This window comes from Camelus bactrianus, chromosome 6, assembly GCF_048773025.1.
Source record: "Camelus bactrianus isolate YW-2024 breed Bactrian camel chromosome 6, ASM4877302v1, whole genome shotgun sequence".
Lineage (NCBI taxonomy): Eukaryota > Metazoa > Chordata > Mammalia > Artiodactyla > Camelidae > Camelus > Camelus bactrianus.
Window position 1 is genome coordinate 63,641,827 of NC_133544.1, and position 24,875 is coordinate 63,666,701.

General features: G+C 40.7%; 1 protein-coding gene and 1 gene segment (V, D, J or C); both read right to left on the reverse strand.

The window, feature by feature from the left end:
• The window catches only part of LOC105068757 (M1-specific T cell receptor alpha chain), a 493,537-nt gene that overhangs the window by 229,163 nt on the left and 239,499 nt on the right, over positions 1-24,875 (reverse strand). The window lies entirely within an intron of this gene.
• LOC141577840 (T cell receptor alpha variable 41-like) lies at positions 8,020-8,786 on the reverse strand. The segment is given in 2 exon segments: positions 8,020-8,407; positions 8,592-8,786. Coding segments are annotated over 2 exon segments (444 nt in total).

Consider the following 24,875-nt stretch of genomic DNA (forward strand, 5'->3'; position numbering starts at 1 on the left):
TAGAAATCGTGAGAAGGCCTACAAAACAAAACCTGTTTTGCTGTTTCAAAAATATTACAGGGTTCTTTGAAACAATAAAACAAATTTAGATTAAGGGGGCAGGAAAGTGCTCATTGAGGAAGTGACATTTAATTCAAAATTTAAAGAATGGGTAAAGATTAGCCAAGTGACTGGAAACTCTGATTTCATATGAGCTGGTAAGAATGGCATTGATGTAAGTGCTAAATTTAGTCTTTGTACTGCCTCCCCACTCCCACCCAAGGAGGAAAATGGTCTTTAACTGAATTTGAAATTCAAAGGCCCTTTGTATCTCAGATCCTAACTTGCTCTGTGGTCAGAAAGAAATCTGGCAAAGCTATTTTGTGAAGTTGTGAAAACACTGCAAGAGGAAAAGCCTTTGGCAAGTTTTCAGTTTATCTCATTCCCATATCCGTGGCAATTGAAAGCTTTTTGAAAATCTTTCAGGAGGTTCTACTTTTGGAATCTGGCTTATGAGACCCACTGTGTTTTCATTCCTTATGTCTTGGGTCAGTCATCAACATCGGCTTTGTTCTTTTTCATTGTTGCGGATTTGCCAGGCAAAGGAACCGGAAATCATTGTAAAACATCACAAATGTTCCATGTTAAGATGAGCCAAATGTGCTCTGAAAAGATTAAGCAGCTCTAAGACCGAGCTTAAAGTATATTGGAATTAAAACCCCTGGTGGGCTTCAGAGTAAAGGCTGTGAAATGTCTGTGTGATACATGACAAGAAAGAATGAGTAATCAGCTTTATTTAGTCTAAGCAAATAGGGGTTTTGGAAGGGATATCAGATAACTCCCAGAATCATTAGGCCATTAGGCAGGCTGGAGAAGCAGACACTGGGCCTGCCTTCTAAGAGCGATGACCAGATAGTTGTATGGGTATAGGAGGTCTCCGTCCCTGTCCCAGTCACAAGATGGCATGATGGTGGTGCTGAATGTCCTGGACAGGACGCTGCCCCCAGTGTCACCACCAGCCACAGAATATGCAGCCAAACTGGCCCACCCAGGAAGTCACTGCTCCTGGAACAATGAGGAAGATGCTATTGCTACCAACCCCAGAACCAGACAGCCTCTACTGCCCCCCGACAAGAAAAGGGATGTCCCTGCCTAGACCACGCTTCACGTGGCTTATGTCCCAACTAAAGACTCAGGTCCGCACCCTGGCTGCAAAGGAGCCGGGGAGCTAGAGCTGTTTAAATAAATTTCTACCTTGGAAGGCAGGATTCACAGCATGTGGAACTGACAGTGTGGAGATCATGTTTGAATCCTTTCTAGAAGCCATTAATGACGGTTGTTCTTTAAAGTAAAAAATGAATGCCCAGAGAGATATAACAACCGAGATGATTATAGGGATAACAGGAAGATTCCAAAGAATTAGAAATCTTCAATCTAAGAAAACAAAGAATGAGAGGAAATATGGAAACTATTTAACAATTTAATGATGTCACAATAGATAGTGCAATAAGCTAAATCATTAAAAACAATAAACCTGAGGTTCAAGGTTAATTTAGGCATAAGAGCTTTACATCATACAAAGCGCACTTTCTTACAACAAACATCAGCATGCTTTGAATTTATCTTAACTTGACGTCATGTGTAAATGAATTCAAGGGTGAGAAATAAAAACTAGTTTTTAAAGCACATTGTATTATTGATATTGGAAAAAAAAACTAAGTTTACTAGCAACTGTTTGCCAATGCCTTAAATGGGTGACATTTATTTTTCTGTCTTTACTATTTATCTCAATCAGACAGAGTTGTTTCCTTAATATTTACATGAAGTGATTTTTTTTGTTTGAATATGGCGAAAATGCATTAGTGACAAGAGTCAGAAAAAATGAAATGTGTGAAATTATTAATGAAAGGATTAAGGAATATGTATATGTATATAAATATATACACATGTATGTATACATATATATACATACATGTTCTTTTTCATATTTTTCAGTACAGGTTATTATAAGCTATTGACTCTAGTTCCCTGTGCTATATAGTAGGTCCTTGTTGTTTATCAGTTTTATATATAGTAGTGTGTATATGTTAATCCCAAACTCCTAATTTATCCCTCCCTCTTCCCCTTTGGTAACCATAAGTTTGTTTTCTATGTCTGTGAGTCATTTTCTGTTTTGTAAATAAGTTCATTTGTGTCATATTTTAGATTCCACATATAAATGATGTTATGTGATATTGTCCTTCTCTGACTTACTTCACTTAATATGATAATCTCTAGGTCCATCCATGGCTGTAAATGGCAGTATTTCATTCTTTTTTATGGCTGAGTAATACTCCATTCTAGCTATCTATCTCACAACTTCTTTATTCAGTCATCTGTTGATGGACGTTTAGTTTGCTTCCATGTCTTGGCTATTAAAAATAGTGCCTCTGTAAACATTGGAGTTCATGTATCTTTTTGAATTAGAGTTCCCTCTGGATATATGCCCAGGAATGGGATTCTGGATCATAGGGTAAGTCTATTTTTAGTTTTCTAAGGAATCTCCATACTGTTTTCCATAATAACTGCACCAAGTTACATTCCTACCAACAGTGTAGGAGGGTTCCCTTTTCTCCACACCTTCTCCAGCTTTTAAAGTTTCTGGACTTTTTAATGATGGCCATCCAACTGGTGTCAGGTGATACCTCATTGTACTGATTTGCATTTCTCTGTGAGGAAACTTTTATTCACGTTTGTGCTTTTATTTTTACTTGTGGGTTTATTGGAAAAATGTTTTGACTTTCAGAAAGGGCCAATGGATCCTTAGACAGATATTTCTCACAAGAATAGCTGTTCTGCTTTCCCTCTCTGTGGGGTTCAGCATCTCCCGTGTCTTCCCTCTGTCTCTCTGTATTCCACTCTGACGCTCTGGCCTCAGCACTCCACTTCCTTTCAGTCAGGTGACTTAGGTGTGTCCAGGACTAAATAACAGGAAACTAGGAACACGTGTCACCAATAGGGAGCCTGTAGTCAGTTGTCACTGGGAAGCTACACAGACCTGCTGGGACTTTCTGAGGAGTCATAAGGAATGCGTCTCAGACTTTCTCATCTGTGGGGGGTAGGAGTTGGTAAAGGTGAAACCACTTACTCATTGTTCTTCCCCCATTGCTCAAACGTGGTCCCAAGGGTGCTCATTCCCCTGCGCTTCTGGGCTGTGTGATAAGAGTGCCCAGCATGTTCCCCAGGTGTCCCACACCTTGGTGTCAGAGAGGCCCCAGTTCAGAACATGAGATGCACCTGTCCGGCCTGCTGAGGTGAGGCACTGACAGGTTCCACGTGCATCAAGCTGGAAGAAGCCTGCAGAAACCTGATTGTCACAAGAGTGACTACATAAAAAGTGGGACCGATGGGCTGTGAACTGATGCACAAGAGGCAGCTGACATAAGCTGCTTGACACTTGTGGTCTTTTCCCCCTTCCAAAGTAGTTATTCCTATTGGGCCCCAAATCATGGGTCCTAGCTCTTACTTATTTTCCTACAGCTTGGAGCTAAGAACCACTTTTGACCCAGAAAAAAAAAAAAAAAACCCACAAAGTGACAGCTTCGTCTTCATCTTCAATTCCATCCTGAGCCAGGATTCTCTCTCCACGAGGCCATGGTTGGCTAAATCTTACTGCTTCTGCTTTCTATCATTTCAACTGTCAAGGAAATGAAAGAGTTCTAAAAGTTCATTTGTACCTCATGGAATTGTTCCTCATCAGGAAATGGGGGCTTGAAATTAGAACTGACCTGAAAGGGTTGTAATGTAAGGCTTTGGAAATAGAATCATGTCTGAGGGTAGCAGAGGTTGTTAGGCTTTTGGGGAACTCTGTTGAGCCTCAAGGACAAAGAGGAGAAGGAAAGGGAGACAAGAAGAAAGAGAAAGGAGAGAGAAAAAGTTATTGGGATCCTATTTTGAAAGTCATCCTCTTGGAACCCGTAGCTAGCTCTGTGCCCTATCACCTTGAGTCTGAACAATTTGCTGTAAAATTGCCTCTTCATCAGCAGAAATCCATGTAAGATTCATGACCTTAAGACTTCACTGAAGAGATTTACACATTTTTATCGAGAGTTGAAATGGTGGAAGATTAAAACAAATGAAATGAAAACGACTGCTGAATGACTGATGAGTGTCTGTCCTTGGCGTGGAAATGGGGTTTAGAAGATGAGTCGTGCCCTTTTAATTGGAGAAGAGAGCCATGTTTCAGGGCTCAGGAAGACCGGGCGAGTTTGAAAAGGAAGTGGAGAGTCAATGAGTGTCAATGCGTGTGCTAGGGCAGAATAAGATAAATAGCTAAAACAGTTCCTGGAAGCGAGAAGATAACATGGCCCCTAGAAACTGTACGGTCTCTCCAAGTGGGATGCGAGGCAGGAGACCTTTGGAGCTGAGCATCCAGCCTTGTTCCCATTGGCCAGTCTGCACCTGTGGATGGAGCCACAGTCAGCGGGCTTTAACCTCTAAGTCCTCCAGCTTCCAATCCTTTGAAACATAAAGTTGTCATACTGTCACAACTGAGTTCAGAGCAACCAAGGGAGAACCAGGGACACCTCGAGTCATACAGTTCTTAGGACTGATGGCTGGGAGGGTCTACCTGCTGGTCCTTCTGGCCTTGACTGACTCACTGATCCGTGGATCAGTGAGGTCCTTTCCTTCCTCACTGATCCATGTGCTCCCTCTGGGGTAGATCAGTTTGGTTAATAAGGTTTTCACACAGGAAGGAAGTTATCACTAAGAAAATATATATTGCCCTCCCTAATGGCAGAAAATGTCTGAGATCTCCAGGATGCCTGTACGAAATAGTGTCCTGTGACTTTTTTCCAATATCCTAAACCTCTTTGGGAGATGCTTTTATTTGCTACCTGACAGGACCCATTTATCTGAAGTGTAGTCTAAATAAATGGAGTTTCAACACTTGTTCATTTGTTTTTACCTGTCTCCTGACTTTAGATCTTGAGCAAGTGACTGTTCTTTTTTTTTAAGGGAACCATGCCATCTATATGTTTTAACCAACTGCGTGATCTTTCTTGCCTAAATGAAAAACACTGCTTGTATAATTGAGCTTTGAGTTTCATTCCAAGTTACGGTGGCCGCAGAATTCTTGGTCTCATCCTTAATTGATTTATTTTCAAGTGTTTAACAATACTTGAGGCCAAATAGAAGCAATCTCTCAGGCTGCAAAAGGTTGTTAGGGATCATCCAGAATTTTTCTCCATGTTGCAGACCTTACTGTCAGGGTGTACGTGTAACGTATGAAGTCTCTGACTCATGAGTAACAGACAAATTGAAGAGTCATGCTCTCCATTCTGTATCTTCCAATCAGCAATATTTCTAAACTTCATAATGACAAGACAATCTTATAAGTGAAATTTTAGATCCTCTGATATCCAGATCTCTCTCTACGAAACACTGTGACTTCTAGGAGAGGGACGAAACAAAGATACTTCATTCATAAAATCTGTTTTCTGATCTGAACCTTTCTAAAAAAAAATCAGAACAGAGTGAGAATTTGTCATGAGATTTTATTGACTCTCACACACACATACACAAACACACTTCAAGTCATAATAAAGCCCTGTTTTGAAATAATACTTAAAAAAAATAAGCTGATTTAACAGTAGTGAATCCAATCCTGGACAGGAGTTAGTGGGAAGGAAAACACAGGCTATAATTGGTGAGCACACCCCAGTGCTATGGATGGTAAGGGTCTTTTTTTTAGGATTGTGGGCTATATTCTTAGGGTAAACCATGTCTGGCCGACTTGGCTTTTGTGTTGCAAAATTCTAGAAGTTGCCATCACACAGAATCTGATATGGGTGGTGCCCCTTTTGGGGTGGTTCCATGGGGCTGTACTGCTGGTAGAGTCTGGGGCTCTGGGGTTCTTGTCTCACCCGCGTGCCAGACGCTGGGGGCCAGCGATTACTTGGTTCACGTCTCCTTTACAGATCTTTCCTTCCAACGACAGTGACTTCAAGGAGGGTAAATATAATACTGAAGCGCCACCTTGAATTTATTTAGAAAAAGAGAGAAATTTCATGAGATTTATTGGAAAATGATTGACAATTTCTCCTTTCCCCTCAGAACTTCACTTTGGCTGACACAATAGTAGTCTTCCCAAGGTCATCATTTAGTTTTTCATACGTTTGTTACCCTACAAGAGACTCAGGTACTGTCTTAATAAGGTAGGTAACCAGGACGTATGCAAATTCAACTAAAAAATTTTATACCTGAGTTACTCAAACCTCAGGGCTGATGTAGAAAAATACATTTAAATTGTAGGTAAGAATGTTAGGCAACCCTCCAGAGGTCACTTTTCTGCAACTGAAACATTTGCATTTATTTAGTGATTTAATCCCTGAATACCTGTAGTTGTATAAATTAGATACGAAATTCTATCAATAGTAACAATAAAGCAGTCCCTTAAAATAGTTTTCTCTTCTGAAAATGTCCCCTGGTGTCTACTGTTTTAAAAACAAACCAACCAACAGAATAACGAATTGTGCCCGTTTCTCAGCTATTGTTCTATCTCTCTGCTTCCTTTCCCAACAAAAATTCTCAAATAAACTATTTTTTCTTTTTCTATTTTTCTACTTCCCATTAGCTCCTTAACCAATTTCAGTTCATCTTCCATTCCCACACACTCACTGAAACTGTTCTTGTCCAACGTCCTAGAACCCTCTTGCTGCAAATCCATTGGTCACCTCTGCTATCATGTCACTCAGCCCCCCAGTGGACCAGTCCCCGCTCGCCATTATACAGTCCCCTCTCTGGGCTTTTCTGGGTTTCCTCTGCCTTGTGGCCACTTCTGCTCAGTCCTTTTGGTTGAGCTCATTCCCTTTTCTGCTCCCCTTCTTCATATCGTCCTCGAACCCAAGTGCAACCCAGTTTCTCCTCTTTTCACTAATCTCACATGCTTCTGGCTTTAAACACCATCTACCTGTCAATGACACCCGAAGTTTGAACTCCATCCCTGACCTCTCCATTAAGCTCCAAACCATTTATCTAATTTTCTCAGTGACATGTTTACTTTGGTTTCTAATGGGTATCATAAACTCAGCAGAGCTAAAACACACATCTTGATTTCTCTTCAAGGCTGTTCCAATCTTACCTATATTGGAAAGTCACATCAGGATGTAGCCAGTTGCTTAGGTCACATATCGAGAAATCGTTCTTGGGCAAAGCAGGTGTGGTACATATATACAATGGAATATTACTCAGCCATAAAAAGAATGAAATAATGCCATTTGCAGAAACACGAATGGGTTTAGAGAATAAAATATTAAGTGAAGTCAGCCAGAAAGAGAAAGGCAAATTTGGGAGCTAAAATTATTGGGTGCTTGTTACTTACATCCCGTTCATTTCTCCAAAGATTTCAGGTATTAATCCGCAGTTAAGTACTAGCAAACCCATGGTACATCTAAACCTAATGCTAATAATAGTTACCATGTTTATAATACTATCTGGGGACTATTTAAAGCATATTACATGTGGTAACACATGTAATCCCACAAATAGGAGTTCAGTGCTATGATTAACGCTGTCTCCTTTTTTCCCCCTCATAGCTGAGTAAAAACTGAGGCACATAGAAGGAGTAACTTGGCCAAGATCATCCAGTTAGTAAGAGGTGAAACGAGTATTTTTATACCCTGGAAATTTAGCTCCAGAGTCTACTTTCCATGTAATAGACCATGTATTGTTCTGGTTAACATACTTGGTGATGGTGCTTTAAAAATGAGAGATGGTCTATAGGGAGAAGTGTTTTTTATTGAACTATAGTTGATTCACAATGTTGTGTTAGTTCTGGTGTACAGCATAGTGATTCAGTTGCACATATACACATTCCCTTTCATATTTTTTCCCATCATAGACGATTACAAAATATTGAATATAGTTCCCTGTGCTATGCAGTAGGACTTTGCTGTTTATCTATTTTAGATATAGTAGTTAGTATCTGCAAATCCCAAACTCTAAAGAGGGGGAAATCCTACACACAAAAAACCTAAAAGACTTGCATCATCTGTTCGATTAGAGGGACAGAAGTGTCTGGAAAGACAAGAATGAGAAGAAATGATGGCTGTCAGCCCTAGGGTTTGGGTGCGGGCTCCAGATGCCCGAGGAGCACCGTGTGGCCACAGCACAGATGTAGACGGCAGAGTCTCTGGGCTGAGCGGCTGTGATGTGCAGGGAGCCGTGACGTTCCTTTCTGTTTATTGTGGCGCTTACCCTTCCTTCCTTCTTCATCTCTAGGCTCAGTATAAACAACGATTCGATGCCTCCGCCAGGCTTCTGTTGCAACCACTGTAAGGTGGTCATAACTACCGAGTAGCTGCAGTTGACAGTGACAAAGTCTCCCTCCTGGGCACTCAGGTACGGGGGACTCTGCTCCACCTCATTTTCGCCACTTATCCCTGTTCTCAAAGACAGTGTCAAATACAGAATGTCACCATTAGTGCAGCATTTCTACAAATTTCTTCCCTTTCCACATTTCCTAAAGGGCACTCTGGATTAGTCACTTGAAGTCCCTTATCTCCTCTCCTCAGAATTTTGGGAAAAAAATCCATTTAGTCTTCCCGTTCCATATCCAGAAACTCCCCAACTTACAGCTTAACTGAAGCCACAGAACAATCAATAAAACTTGCTGGGGCTTCCCCATCTTTCTGCAGGTCTCTGCTGTAGGATTTGGAATATATGTTAGTTGGTCAAAGGAGTCTATTATTATTATAAGTTCCCCACGTTTGCTTTAGAAATCAAGTGGGATTCCCAGCCCATCAGAGGCAGCACAAATGCACACATTTACGCTATCTGTATGTAGTGCTACCTGCACGGTGAACCGGTTACTGTCTTTTAAATAAAATGCCCACATTGCCACCTAGTGGCAACACACAGCCACGTGTTATGTAGGTCAGATACTCTGACTGTAGCTTATTGGATCTGGGAAAATACTGGGCTTATCAATTTGGAATAGGGGTACAAAATGAGTAGTTAGACAATATTTGTCACTAGAGCTATAAAACCCTGTGGGGTTCCAACCAGAGCCATCTCTTGGCAAATGAAAGCTGGGTAGGTTTTAACTCAGGTTACTGTGGAGTAGAAACTAACAAGCTTACAGTGGAATCCAGTCTCCCAAGAGGAGAACTGATGATACATTCGGAGAGAAGCAGGTTTAGGAAGAATAGCCAATTGATGGTTTTCTTCTTCCTGTGAGACTCAGTGGTATTTTTTTGCAAATATTTTATAAGATACGCCTGTATCCTTTCAGACACTCTCCTTTTCCTCGAGCTAGTTTGAGAGGGTTATACAACCAGATCATGTTTACGAAAAAACTACTGTAAATCCAGGGCCCCTTGTTCACTGTATCACAGTTGATTTTCATAAAAATACATGCAGAAATATGTAGTTATCTCCGTGAAATTTTACTGTGGCTGTTTCAGCCCTTCTAATATGTCCTAAAGTATTAGATACCTATCTCAGCATTGTGCAGTTTGCACATTTGTGTACGTTACATGAATTCCCCTAAGATGACTGTGAACGGATGAGGACAAAGGCTAAATTCAGGTAAGACAACCAGAGTGACAGTTCGCTGCATGGAATCATTACATGAGGTCATTCTTTCAGTTGAGATCCACGGGCTGGAGCAGCATAGAGAAGGGCAGAGTGAAAAGTGAATATGGTTTGGAGCCAAGTAGACTTAACGTTTGAGTCTTAGCTCTGCCACTTACTCGATTGGGTTTTGAGAAGTTACCACAAAACTCCAGTCCTCAGTTTCCTGTAAAATGGGGATGACAATACCAAACTGTGGTTTTGTGGTGAGAATTACAGATAACACTGGGAGTTAACAGAGTACAGTGGTTAAGAATTCAGGCTTTGGGTGAAGCTATCTCTGCTTATCAGCCAACTCTCCTCTTAATGACCATGTTCTTAGGCAAGGGAGTTAATTTCTCTGTGCCTCAGTTTCCTTGGGGCTAATAATTGTACCTACTTCATGGGTCTGGAGTAGAGAATAAATAAATGAATGTATTAGATGCACTTAGAACAGTCCTTCAGACATACTGAGCACTTGACTATTATTACTATTAATAATATAACAGGGCCTGTGATAAATATATCACTCAACGTGGTATTATTACATGGTATTATTATTTTATTATTTTCCTAATAATATAGTGAAAAACAAAACAGTTGAATGTTTTGCAAACATTTGAGATGATTTAAATCTACAAAAGTGCCTTGAATTTAGCAGCCTCGCTTAAAAAAACATCTTCAGAGAACTCATTCCAGCTCATGCTAATCACGGCGTTATTTTCTAAGAGCACACGTCTTATCTGTTAATAATATGCTCTTAAACTTTGCTGGGTATCAGTTCATTTCTTCTGTATTTATGGATTTGGGATTCCCTTCATTCCCCAAAATTTTACCCAATGCCTCTCAAATCATGCCTGCAAATTCTTTTTGTATTTTGGAAATTAATTTACATGGTTTAGACGGCTTGATTATATTGAAAGTATCTAAGACCTCTCTTAATATCCCTTAACATAGTTTTCCACTTCTTCCTTTTTTCTTTTCCAGTTTGAAAATTATTCTGCGTGGTACAGAATAGAGAATGAAACCAGAAGTTGACACTTTGACTTTTCTCTATCTGTCAACATTATTCTATTTTCCTTAATATGTGAATCAATCTTCTCCCCTCCCCCTCCCTCCTCTTTTCTCTAAACTGTGCTAAGATGCCCTTTATTTTGTACTTTATATTTTTTTAAGTTTTTTTTTTCACTCTTAATGGGTTTTCACTTTTTAATCCTTTCCTTCAAGGCCCATGCTATCTTTATTATTCCTCTTTGTCTATGTGTCAGATGGTCCATATTCTTATAATTTTTAGTTAGAAACTGAGTGAAAAAATTTTATAATTTTTAGTTAGAACTCTTCTAAGTGCATCTCACACCTTCCCTGCACTGCTGTGGATTTCACTCGATGACTCCATCTTTAATGTTCTTCCTGAACCACATTACAATGAAATAGTAAAGTTTTAATTTGTTTTAGAGTTTTTCATTTCATAACCTACAATCATATTTAAGTTTTTTGGTGGTCTTTTCTTTTTATTGAAGTAAAATTTACAAAAGATTCACCATTTAATCATTTTAAAGTATACAGTTCAGTCGCCTTCAGCTCATTCACAATATTGTGCTGGTGTCAGCACGATCCAGCTCCAGAACATTTTATTATCCCCCAAAGAAACCCCATGTTATTAAGCAATCACTCCCCATTCCTCCCTTTCCAAGCCCCTGGCAACCACTCATGTGTTTTCTGACACTGTGGATTTTCCTATTCTGGGAATTTTATATAAATAAAACACGCAATCTGGGCACCTAGTGTCTGGCTTCTTTCACACAGCGTAATGTCTCAAGGTTCATCCACGTTGTGATACATCAGTACTTCATTCTTTTTTATGGTTGAATAATATTTCATTGAATGGATATAATACATTTTATTTATCCATTTGGGTTGTATTCACTTGTTGAGTATTATGAACGTCATGTACAAGTTTTATGTATTTTGGGTAGATACCTGGGACTGGAATTCTAGGAGCTGCTATGGTGGGACTTGTTCATTCAGTTCCATGATGCTTCAAGATCTGATCTGTTCCTTTTCACCTATCTTTTCTCGCTTCATCCCCATTGTCTAGTGCATGATTATTTTTATTTCTACTCTACGGATGAAAACAACTAAAGCTCTGAGACACCGACTAACATGGCCAAGTTGGCATAACTGATAAGCAGGAGAGCCAGGACTGGCGTGCAAGTCACTAGCATCTAATTCCTGCACATCATGCAAGGACACCTCACCGGCAGGGAGCAGCTGACTGAGTGGAGCGCAGGCTCATTATCTGAGCCCTCTCTCCATTTTCAGTCAAAGAACGCTCGCACCCCTGGAATTAGAGGCAATTATAGCTGTTGTTGCTTTTTCCTGACTTTTAGCAACATCTCAGCAGAACGTGAGAGAGATCAAGCCTCCTAAATGTGCGGTTCCCAGTCTCACTGCGCCCCGCACCTGGATCGCTGAGGTTTTTGTACAGCTGCCCCCGTGCCCTTGGCACTGTGAGTCTCAGAAGGCAGTAGTACACGGCTGAGTCTGCTATCTGGGCGGGGTATATCGTGATAGGGGAGCTTTTGTCTTTAATATTCCTGGCTCCGAAGTTTTTGCTGTTTTTCATGGTCTCTTCCTGAAGAAACCGCAGCGCTTTGTTGGGATACTGGACATACCAGAAAAGAGTAGGGTACCCCGCGGATGTGTACGTGCAGTTCATGGTCACCGATGTCCCTTCCGAGACGGTGACTTGGCTTGTCTGTTGGACTGAATTGCCACTGGTTCCTCCTGGAGGAGAAAAAAATGCTTATTTCTTGGGTTTGACCCGAGTTGCATCTTTTGGAGAAAGTTTTCACTCTTCTGAAATAATAAAAGATAAATTTAAGTAAAATGTACTTACCAAACACGAAAATCAGAATTAGAGAGCCCAAGGGGGAGTTCATTGCTAGTGTCTCTGGTCTGCTGGAGGGAGGCACCACTGTGGAAGTGAAGATACAAAGGGGTCACAGTTGTGCTCAAAACACATGCATAAATTATGACTATGTTGGCAAACAGCGCCCCCATGTGACAAGTTAATGAACAGATTAAAAAATTGTCCTCTGCATCTCAACATCTGCCCTGTGTCCTCACTACTGTCCTCATTCTTATGGGACACATTGGATGTAAGCTGGTCCTTTTGTGCAAAAGGGAGTTGCCACTTGCTAATCAGTCTGCTGTCTCTAGGACACACTGTTCCAAGGGAGAGTAACTCCCTCTAGAACTTAGACGTCACAACCAGGGCAGCATTTTAGATAGCTGTTTCCACTTCTTCAAGTTTTTATGAATGAATGTATGCATACATAAATTATTTCTTTAAAATAATTGGAAACACAATTTGATTAAGTGCCCAATGTTGAGGTGTTAAGGTCAATATTTGGCCAAAGCTGAAGCTGAATCTGAATGTCGACAAAATAGAATTAACTTCGATAATCCCAGAATAAATCAGAAATTGTATCCAAAATTTAATGATTATTTTCATGGTATTTTGAAAGGTCTTAGCATTTGTATTTTAAAAATGTAACATTATAGTACAGAAACAATAGCTTCTCAAAACTGTCTATTGTTTGATTGCTTCTGTTATATTTCACATCTCAAAACTTTCTGTTGAGAATGGTGTTGAAGCAAGTTGTATTTTGGCTCCCGTTTCTAAGAGAAGTTAATGCCAGTGGTATATTTATCCCTTTTTCACCTGGACCTGAAGATTTGGTCAATGGTGATGGTGCAATTTCTTTGAAGTCATCCTTCCTGCAATGTGGAATTTTGTACTCTCAACATTGTTCGGGCTTTCTTGATTGCTTCTTTTCTCCCCTCCCTTTCTTCCTCAGCCCTGGCATCATGCTGTCCAGTTTCTTTGCTCTTCAAGTACATAAGCTTGCACTTAGACAAGATGTGGTTGGACTTGAGGGTTGAATATTTTCAGTCTTTATTTCTGGTTGCATAATGAGTGGCTCAAGACCTGTGGTATCATTTGAGTTTGGACTCTGGAGCCAGCCTGGCTGGGTTCTAATTCTGTCTCAAGCTCTTACTGGGTGTCAGACCTTGGGCAATCAATTTCCTTAAACTCTCTGTGCTTCAGTTTTCTCATCTGTAAAGTGAGGGTAAAAATAAAATGTAACTAGGGTTGTTGTGAAGGTTAAATGAAGTTTAAGTGCTTAGCATGACACATAATAGTAAGAGCTCAATGATATCACTACATACTTGTATGTAGCAGGGGTCAGCAAACTATGGCCCTTGGGCCAAATCCAGCCCAACACATGTTTTTGTAAATAAAGTTTTATTGGTACACAGATGTGCTCATTTAAAAAAAAGGCTAGGGGGAGGGGATAGCTCAGTGGTGGAGCGCACGCCTAGCATGTACGAGGTCCTGGGGTTCAATCCCCAGCGCTGCCATTAAAAATAAATAAATAAACCTAATTACACCCTCCTTCAAAAAATAAATCCAAACAAACAAACAAACAAAAAACTAGTGGTGCCCTTTAGGAAGGGGCTTGGAGAAGTCCTTGGAAAAACAGAGAAGGAATAAGAAGGAATTCCAAGATCATGTGAGTGTGTGTGTGTGTGTGTGTGTGAGAGACATTCACCATTTTAATAGTAGAAAAATGAATCACATTGTTATTTTTTATGTTTCTTTGATTGCTTAAGAACTTGTATTCCTCTTTATAAATTGACTGGCCATTGGTATTTCTTTTTGTAAATTGTTCATTTTTCCTCCAGGGATATTAATATTTTTATTATTGATTTATATAAGACATTTTAATTGTACGGGTATTATCAGACAACCCCATGGTAGGTATTTTAAGATAACTGATGGCAAAGAACATTCCTTTACTGAATTACTGGGGTTGTAGATTCAATCAATGAGCTATTAGGGAACAATTTGCTCCCTGCCTGGTAATGGGCAGGGTTTTGATGAATTTTTCCTTTTCCACTTTCCAAGAGACAGTCTCACAATTCTTCTTAACCCTGGGACAGCACATCATGAAGTTTGTCCATCTTCCCAGAAATGCCCCCGCGCTACAGGGCTCTGTCCCTAGAGGAGAAAGAAACTGCTCCCAGCCAGCCCTCCCTGGGCCCTCAGCCCTGTACTCAGCTTCTCCTTTAGTCTGCTGCTCTGCCCCGGAAGGACCACATGACATATGTGAGGGCTGAGGCTGCCGGTGTGCACCAGGGCTGGCACATCCTCCTTTCTGGCCTTGGGAACCTGTGCTTTTTAGTAGTGTTTCCTTCTTCAGATGTGGAAACTCCCAGATCACTAAACCTCCTGCGTCCTTCGTGGTCCACACAAGTACTGTGATTTCTTGCGGGAATCTTTCTTATCTTAGATATGCCAGGACACACAGACACTTGCACTGGAGAAAGAAACAACGACAAAATAAAACAGAGTGGACCCTGCCTTGGGCTAGGGAGTGAGCTTTGAACATTTCTCATAATTCGTGTTGAATTAGTGACTAGAAGAGAGGGAAACTCTAGTTTGTGAGACACATACTGCCCTTTCTGTGTCTAGTTAAACCAACAGGAATTAATAATGATGGTGATGATGATGATGATAGGTAATATTTACTGAGGTGTACTAAGTGCTGGGCATTGAAGCAGAGGCTTCGTATACGTTAATTAATCCATATGACAATGAAAAGTAAGTGTTAATTCTGTTATCAGCCCCATTTTACAGATGACAGAACTGATGATCAGAGAGGCTAAGTAAATTGTCCAGGGTCACGCACTGCTCCAAAGTGGTGAAGCCGGGATTCAACACCAGGTCTGTGTCTCCATTGCCTGAATCATAACTTATTCAGTAGATATTTACTACTAGGTTTTGTACACCAACAAGTCTATTAAATAGTAGGAGTTCAGTATTTGTTTAATAAATGATCGAATCAATCGATGAGTGAATGAAATATTTAATTTCAGAGCCTGGGAGTTTAATGAGAACATACACCCTTCTAAGGGTTACTCCTTTACACCTTCGCTCCTGGCTTTGGAAGAGAAGGTATCTAGGACTTTCAGCACAAACCTCCAGGTGGCTTTGCTAACTGAGTTTTGGTGATGTCACAGCCTCTCCTATGACGAAGAATTGGGAAATACCATCAGGAGAGACAAATTTGAAATTCTGCCAAAGAGGAAGAGGAAAGAAGAAAGGAGAGGCCAATGAAAGAGGTGGACCATTCCAGATTGGTAGGTGGCAGTTTTAATAAGCAAGGAGACTTACTTATAAAGTTTGTCCTGGGCAGCTGTGAGGCAGGTAGATCTCTGCACCCACCCGCTAGAGTCTTGTAAGTTTATATGGAGGTCTTGACTGGGTTTAGTCACATCTAGATGGTCTCAACACCACATAGGTCTCTCAAGGCTGTGACCTTAAAAATGGCTCCTAGTGTGGAATGGTGGATAGAACATACATTCTAAGGTCAGGGGAGGGGGTGAGGAACCTCAATTACTCCGGGGTCCAGTTCGCTGGTCAACCAGCAGTCATGTTCTCTGGGTGACCCCTTCCAACACCTGTGTAGATAGCAACTGTGAAAAGGCAATGAATGCTTCTCATTCTGAAGTTGTAAAAGAGCTCATGGTAAAAACCCAGCCTTTTATTTGGTTTGGCTAATAATTTCTTTATATATTTGTTTTTCTCTGCAGCTAGGTCTTTCTTGGTACCTGGGACTCTGTCACTGATGGGATCACCATTAAAGGGTTTATATTCAGTCTTCAGATGCCAAGAGAACAGGGCATCTCACCAGCTGGGATGTAGGTGGAGAGGTGATATGTCTCACAAAATAGCACAGTTAATTTGCCCTCACTCTCTTCTTCCCACGGGTAAACTCTTGTCCAGTTAACTCAAGGTCTTTCCCATGCTCCTGTCAGGACATCTATGTCCAGACAATATGTTTGAGTGATGGCAGTTCAAGCTAAAGACCAGGGCCAGCTTCCTGGGAGTAAATTCTGTGCAGTCTCATAGGACCACAAGCTCAGAAGTCCCCATGCTTAGTTTAATGCTCTGCTGTTGCCATCTTGAAATTCTTAATAAGATTTGAAGAAGTCCTACATTTTCATTTTGCACTGGGCCCTGCAAAGACCTGTATTTCCTGGAAGCTCAAAGACTGAGCATTCTTCTCCATTTGTTGATCGCTCAACCCAGTTCAGAATAACAAGATGGCAGAGATCCTTATCACACAGTTAGTCACTGAAGCATGTTGGATTTTCATTTCCCTCCTGCTCTAAGTTTCACACTATCCTCATCACTGCAGGGCCATTTTCTAAAGTCCTTGACATGCCCAACTTTGAGTAGGGAGTCTTATGCAACAGAAGAAAGCTCTAGCATTTATTTTGAGGAAGATTCCTTCACAACAAACTTTCATGTGTCTGAAATCAGGACTCCTGTCTATCATGTTCCCCCAAACTCACAGATCATCTGCAGTCAGAGGATTTCCAGCAAAGCGATCCAATGTGTCTCCATCTCTCCATCAGTAGAGTCAAGACAACAGCCGTTCCTGAACAGGCTTTTCTTGTGGAAGAAAAAGCTCTAAGCTCAGAGGAACATCTGACATCATTGGTTCTAATTTTATAAAATTTTATTTAAATTTTGTATTGATAGTCACCATGCTGTACATTACATCCTCAAAACTTATTAATCTTCTTAACTGGATGCTTGTACCTTTTGGACAACTTTTGGGCTCTGATGTTAACACAGCAATCTCTGCTTTCGTCTTGACCACCCATAGTCTATTCTCAACACAGCAGCCAGAATGAGACTTTTAAATGGAAGTCAGATCATATCATTCCTTTCCCAAAACCCTCCTGTGGCTCTTCATTTCACCCAGTCCTTGGACATGCTGGGCATTTCCTAACTTAGGACTGGACTCTGTCCTCTGCCTGAAAAGCTCTTGCCCCAGATATCATCAAGGTTCACTCCTTCATCTTCTTCAAGTGTTGGCTCAAATGTTCTCCTCTCAGTGAGACTACCTACTTCCTCTAAAATTGCAAGGGGAACCCCTTTCCCATGGCCCCACCCAGCACTCTCTGTCCCCTTCGTGTTGCTAGATTCTCATCTCTACGGACTTATCTTCTAATAGACTATGCAATTTACTTATTATGCTTAATGCTTGTTAGAATGGAATCTCCATGGACTCTGATACCTTCGAGCATTTTGTTAACAGGTGTATCTCAGGTGCCTAGAAGAGACCCTGGCAGAGTGGACATTCAGTAAACACCTGTGGAATCCATTATTTAATCTGAGAACAAGCACACGTTCTGCATTTTGAAGGGACTAGACACATTGCCTCAACGACCACACACATTCATCCTACGTTTATACCAACCATGTGCCAGCCACGGAGCCTGTGGGTTTCCTAGACTGAGAGGGAGGGACAGCTGATACTCTGTGGGCCAGTCTCCCGGAGAGGGAGTCGGCTTCCTGTAGAGCTCCAGCCTGGTGATCAAGTCCATCAGTTTTGGAGGAGTGCTGAGGTGACCGGTCAGGACCAGAGGCCACAGGTTCCGTTTTCTATTGCTATAATCCCGTAGTTTGGAGCCCAGCCCCTGTGCTGGTGCTTGCCAGTAATGCAGCTTAAAGTCTCCATGGCTCAACACGGATCTCTTTCTCAGGGTCTGAAACTGGCCCTGCTAGATTGCTCTGTGGTGCCCCAGAATGTGGGGGCATGGGCTGTCCCCAGGGAAACTGCACACCTGCTCCTTCTCTTGTCTTTGTGAGTCTTTTTTTTTTCCCCCAATAAACACTGTTCTAGAACTTCTATTATGTGTGCTGTTTACCTGACATATATTCTATCTTATTTCAAAATGACATAAAACTTTGGCAAGTGGTTATTATCTTCCCACTTTTTTCTGATGAGATAAATGAGGCTTAGGTGTGTGTGTGAATGCCAAGGAATTCCTTCTGACACCAAGTCTGGCCTTCATGCTATTGTTATTACTAGAATCTCCAATCTATATGTGGTGGGGTAATAGTTTCAAATAACACCTGACATATTTTCCTTCTTTAAAATTAAGTCCCCCCCCCCGGAATTCTCTTGCCATAAATTCTGGGGATGAACCTATTGAATTATGAATCCTGGAGAAATGAATCTTCAGGACAACGGAGATTGCAAAAGAATCCAATGAGACCAAAAATTCAAATTCTTGACTTTGCATTTTGAAATAGACTTACAAAGGCTTAAGAGAAGATATTCTAAAAATGATAGCACTTTTGAATTGAAAGAGCCAAGCACTTGATCATTTTCTCTTTTGAAAATTTGCATGTCAAGAGCAGAGCTTGAGGTTTCAGGGTAGTTTTTATCATGAATTCTGGCTCAAAACCCTGAGCTACTAATGCTGAAGATAAAAAAACATAAGATAGTTAGCTGTCCAATACAAAGGGAAACTGTGTCAGTTTTCTGTCTGGAACTCTGAAAGGATCCAGCTGTGCAAAATGATATTCTCCAACATATTTCAGCCACAGTTGAGTAGAAATAGCCCTATGGTCTATTGAAATACTGTTTTCCAAAAATCTGAAAATATTTTGCTTGTTTGATAGAGTTCGTAAAAGGTAGCTGGGAATTGAGAACTGTTGTACCAGCCAAGAGGATCTTACTAAGGAAGGTGCACGGTGTAGAGACCAAGTGAAGGATATGGTTGACTCTCAGGGGATCGACAATTCCAGCAAGAAAGGAATTGGGAGTCAAGACAGCTGGGAGAGCTAGAACTTGCATGCCGTCTTAGAGATATTCCTAGAAGATGCCACATGACATTTATACTTATATTTCACTGACCAGAACTTAGTTCATAGTGACATTCAGCTGCAAAAAAGTCTGAACAACACAGATTTTATGCTGAGGTAGAGTAAAGGAGGGAAAGAGAGGAGAATGGATTTGAGGGGAAAAAAACTGCAGGTTGCACCACACAGGAAGAAGAAGAAATGAATGATTTTCTGGAATTATGCTAAAAAAACAGAGCTTATGGAGAGCTGTAAGTCATAAATCATTCTCACCAAAAAGACTGAAGCTAAGTAAATTAAACAAAAGCCATTGCAAAAGGAACTTGATAAAATAAACAGAAGAGTGAGTTCAACAATCCCCTCAGAATGTGACAGATTTATTTTTTTTAAAAAGTAGAGTTTTTTTAGGCATTTCTCTGATTATAGTCTGATTAATGTAAAATAGAAAAATGAAAAATGTTAACTTTTTTGAGATGAAGAAATGAATTTCCAGATAAACCTTGGAGCAGGGACAAAATTAAAAGAAGAAGTAACCAAGGATGCTGAAAGCAAAGAAAAAGAAGAGCTCACACCAAAACCTGTGGGACAGAGTGGAAGGTTTATTCAGAGGAGAATTGTTCAACTCAGCTGTCTTTCTACTAAACGGCACGACTTCTGCTTTCCAAATCCTTACAGTAAGTGGGCCTGGTAACTGGTGCATCTGATTAGGATGAAGCTCTGAGTGTTTTCTGGAACGTCTTGTTAGTAGAAGCTCTGGTCATGAGCAGCAGCTGCTGGACACTGGGATTAAAAATCCCTGGGGAACCTGCCAGAGGGAAACACCCTTGGATTAGCACCCTCTATGTGTTAGATATTGTCACCTCTGCTAATGTTTTCCTATCACATCTTCATACCCTTAAAAGCAACTGGTTCCGTCTTGAGCACCTGGATTAGAGCTTTTAGAATAACGTGTAATGAAATGATATGTTTTCAGTGAAAGTAAGTAATTCTAGGTAAATAAAATGGAAATCTATGTATTCATAAATTGGGAAGGGTCAGTAAAGGAAGTTAGAGGAACTTAATTTTTATGCTTTAAATTTCAAATTAATGAATTTCTTTACTTCTTTACAATGCCTGAGTCATATTCATCTGTTTTGGAGTTCGCTTATATTCTCAACCTTAGAAAATATAAAAGTTAATCTTCAGAATCTGAGCCCTCAATACTAAGGAGGAGATTTGGAAATTCAAGTGGATATTTGTTCCTTTGTCAATGCTATTGGATTGAGTAATTTTTGTTTGTTTGTTTGTTTGTTTTTTTCCATCACAAACGGTATCCTTGTCAACATTTTAACAAGTATGTGACAACACGATGTTAAATGTTATAGAAACGTTACAGGAAATCTGATATACGTATGACACAGAGATCGAGTTCGTAAATGCAAAAGAAAAAATTCCTGGCAAGCCATCATCAATTAGCAAGAAGCTTGCTCTGGTAACTGTTCAGGGAACTTGAAATTCAAGATGCATTATGAATATTTATAAATCCAAGGTCAAAGTTCTTTCAGCCTAATCTCTAAAGATAGAGACTCTGCCTGAGTTAAAGGAAGATGGAACGAAGTCCGTTTTTCATATCAAATTTCATTCTGTCTGAAAGTGAGAGGTATTATAGTTAGTGTGATAGCTTCTGAGTGCTGTCAGGAGCTTTTGGTCTCTACGCTGCTGCTGCTAACCTTTCTTAACCTGCCAGCAAATTGCTATGGACACTGACTATCCTGCGAAGATTCTGGGACGATATGGAGAAATACGCTTTTTTTTTTTTTTTAAATAAAAAATGTGCTGTTGCTTGGGAGGGTCCAAATGTGGAAATGTTAAGATCTGCTTTTACATTGTGTTATAATTTTTGGACTATATTCACTTAAGTGAATGATCAAGATTATTATTTTTCTAGAGGTCTGGGAGGAAAATTCGACGGAACTGGTACCAGAGGGTACTGATTGGGGCTTGTCTATTTCACTAGTTCAATAGAAAAACTTGTTTGTAATTATTTTTACATAAAGCTCAATTTGGATATTTCTTATAAGATGATTTTCCTGGCAGTGAAATTTGTTCTCATCTAGCCTGGAAAGGAAAAAGTTGAAGTAAATTTTACAGCTTAGCAAAATAAAAACAAACCAAAGTGGAGGGAGAGGGAGAGGAAGAGGGAACCAATGGAGAAAATAGAACAAATATTACATTCTTCTGATTGGCAAAGACATTGTCTTGTGGTAAATCCAGGGAATAGCCAAAGAGTAAACTTTTCTGAGATTCTTCCTTAGGAGGCATGCCTAAGTGGTCGGGAGCTTGAGATTGTGTGACAAAGGCTTCACAAGGAGGTTGGGTTACGATTGCTAGTGATGGAGTGGCAAAGAGGCAGCCAAATTTAGATGGATTCTTTTTAGTACCCTTTTGTTGACTGATAGCTGCATCTTCTTTTTCCAAAATCATCCCTTGAGAATGCTGCTCAGCTACTGACCCCATTCTATAAAAGTGAAAACAACAGAGGAGAGAAAACAGTAGATTCTATAACGTTCATGTTCAAAGACAGTCACTGCTGGTGTTTACTTGGACCATCGCCCTCTCCCTCAGCTTCAGCTGACACCCAAGCTCAGGGTTCTTGGGTGCTTTCTAGTTTCCTTTCTCCCCAGAAAATTAAAATGGGAAAATTCATTAAAAATCAGATTTGCTATAATAAGGGAAGTTTCCTTATGGGCCTCTTATTCAATTCCTTCCTTTAAAAAATTATCGAATTAGGTGTTAGGGTTCTTTCCTGATTTTGTTTTATAAAAAGTCTATTTAAAATGCTGCTTGAGTAATTTTGGCAGATACGCATGTTCTTTCTGTTTCCTGCTGTGTGTTCACTGTCGCTCCTAGAGCCACTATGAAACGTGCGAGAGAAATAATTTGTGCATCAATCCCTGACTTTCTTTATTTCTCACGGTATCTGTAAGGTTCCTGAGCTGAGTGGGAATCACGTCAGGATCTCTGCAACTCACAGCATGGTTGACGCCACCATGTCATTTATGAAGCTTTCACATTTATGAATTTAGGATGACAAAGATATTTTTGGTCAAATGTTCCCTCTTTTGTAGCACATTTTCCCCTATCCACCCAGTCAGTAAGCTGGGTCTGCCACTCTGTGTCTCCTCATTCACATACACAAAATCATATTCTTTGGCTGTGAATTTCAAATAGGAAAATACAAGGAAAGAGCAGAAAGGTGGTACTGCTGTTGTCTTTGGACCAGTAGCCCTGCTGTGTTGGAACACCATCTTAATACTTTAATCCAAGGACTGTAATTTCAAATTAAATGTCCAGTATAAATCAATCTCTATTTTTATTATTTTTAGCCTTACTTTGCCCCTTATACTTTCCTGAGTGATGAAGAAAATAAATTGCGGGTGACAGATACATATATACTGCCGTATATAAAATGGCTGAGAAAAGAATCCCTGACCTTTCAAGGTCTGTGAGGATATTTACAAACTTTTCATAGGATCTATAATCCTGTATGGTGGATGCATCTGATTGAGCTTGGATTTCCATTCGTAACTAACTCAGCCCACTAATAAGCATTGCCCCACAGGGAAGAGGAACGGAGCAGACCACCAGACTCGGGACACACTCTGCTGGCAGAGGAAGGAGCAGACGGTGGAATAGCGCCACTGTTCCTGGGGGGGTAATAAACGTGGGCACGGGCTTGTTTTGCAGAGTAATTAGAGGGAAGCAAAGCCCCTAAAACAGTAAAGAATTGATATAATGACTCTGAGAAAGTGTATAAGCAAACACCAGAAACATTTTGGAATTTCATAAGGATCCTTGAACCAGGGAGTGACCTCCTATTGCAAACTGTTTTGGGACAAGAATGTTGCAGGACAGGTAGAGGGGCAGCAGGACCTAGGCTGTATCAGAGTAGATACTTCTTTCTTTGCCATTAAACTAAATCTTTTCACTAATGGCATAGCCAGGAGATTAGAACTTACTATGTAGTTTTATTTCACTGTATTAAATTGTTTTACAAAAGCATACAGGGTGTCCACTAGTGATAACGTTTGGGTTAGTTCTATTATTCAGTAAAAAAATCTGAGAGAACCATTGTATATTCACTGAGTCAAGCATCCCTTAGAAAAGAAAGTATTGATATTGTGGAATCATTATGGGTGGCCACTCTTAGAAAACTGGCTTAGGTCCCCTTGGAGTCTCATCTGGGGGCTAAGTGAGCCTTGAGTCACTGAAGGTAGCCTCGGTTAGAGACAGTCTTCAGGATCCTCAGGGGTTACTAAGAATATCTTTCCTTAAGAGGGTCTGCGCATAACCATACTGTCACTCTAGAGAAAGTGAGTGTAATCAGACCTGTGGGTCTGAGACATACAAAACCAAAGATATTATCACTTAGAAATGGGTCCCAAAAGATGGAAAAAGGGATGTTGTGCAGGCCCACAATGTGAATGCCAGAACCACTCTGAACCCAGCATCTTTCAGTTTTCCCGGGCTCGGGTGGTGGGTGTGTATCTATGAAAGAGATGACCCAGTGTTCTGCAACCTTAGGAAGCCCAAGCCTGAGGCATCTCTGACCAAGCTGATGCTGGAGTAGGGACAGGCTTCAGGGGCGGGGATCGCAGGAGTCCAGCATTCCCTCTCACACCTGAGGGGAGACAGGACATCAGCCAGAAACAAGGCGGGAGGTGACTGAGAGGTCACCTGACTGGGTGTGGAAACTGGACCAACCCTTTCCAAACTGCCTGAGTCTCCCGGATTCTTAGACGGGTCAGGGATGGCTGTTGGGGAAGCCTCGAGAGAGAGAATGAACTTCCTGCTTATTTGGCAGATAGTTGCTCTAACAATTATTGGGAAAATAAAAGAGACATAAGAGTATTTGTATGTCTCCTGGGTTTGTAGACCACGCATATGCATGATGTTTTCATTTAGGTGCAGGTCTTTTCAATTAGCCTTTTAATTTTCTTTTAAGGTCCTACAGTAAAAATCTCTCCATACATTGTGATGAATCCCTATCTAGATCACTTGGGTATCACCCGAATACTGCAGTCAGTATTTTAGCAGGAAAAACCACGTAAGGAGCCTCTCTTAGAATATTAGGTTACAAAGAATTTATTCTCCTTTCCCCTCCATTGGTAAATGCTATATGTTACATTCACGTATAAAACAAATCATGGCTCCATATTTCACAGGCATTATTTGTGACAGTCGCACTAAATGTAAAATTGCTCTGTGATGGTAGACTAATGCACTTTGACCATGAGACTTCATATTTTCAGAAAAGACATGTATACGACGTGGTTTTCCCCCAAATCCATTTTCCTTTTAAGAAAATTTCCACGGTAAAGAAAATAAAAGTTAAAGCACCATTTTTCCTTATTCATTTCAGAATTTTTCTTGCAGGAGATGCAGAGTCAGTGAACAGAGCCTCCTAACTGCAGTCCCCGCCACAGGGGGGCTGGAGCCGCAGCTGCAGGTTTGGGTACAGACTGAAAGCATCAGGAGAACACTGTGCATCCAGCGCACAGAAGTAGGTGGCAGAGAAGCTTGGCTGGGA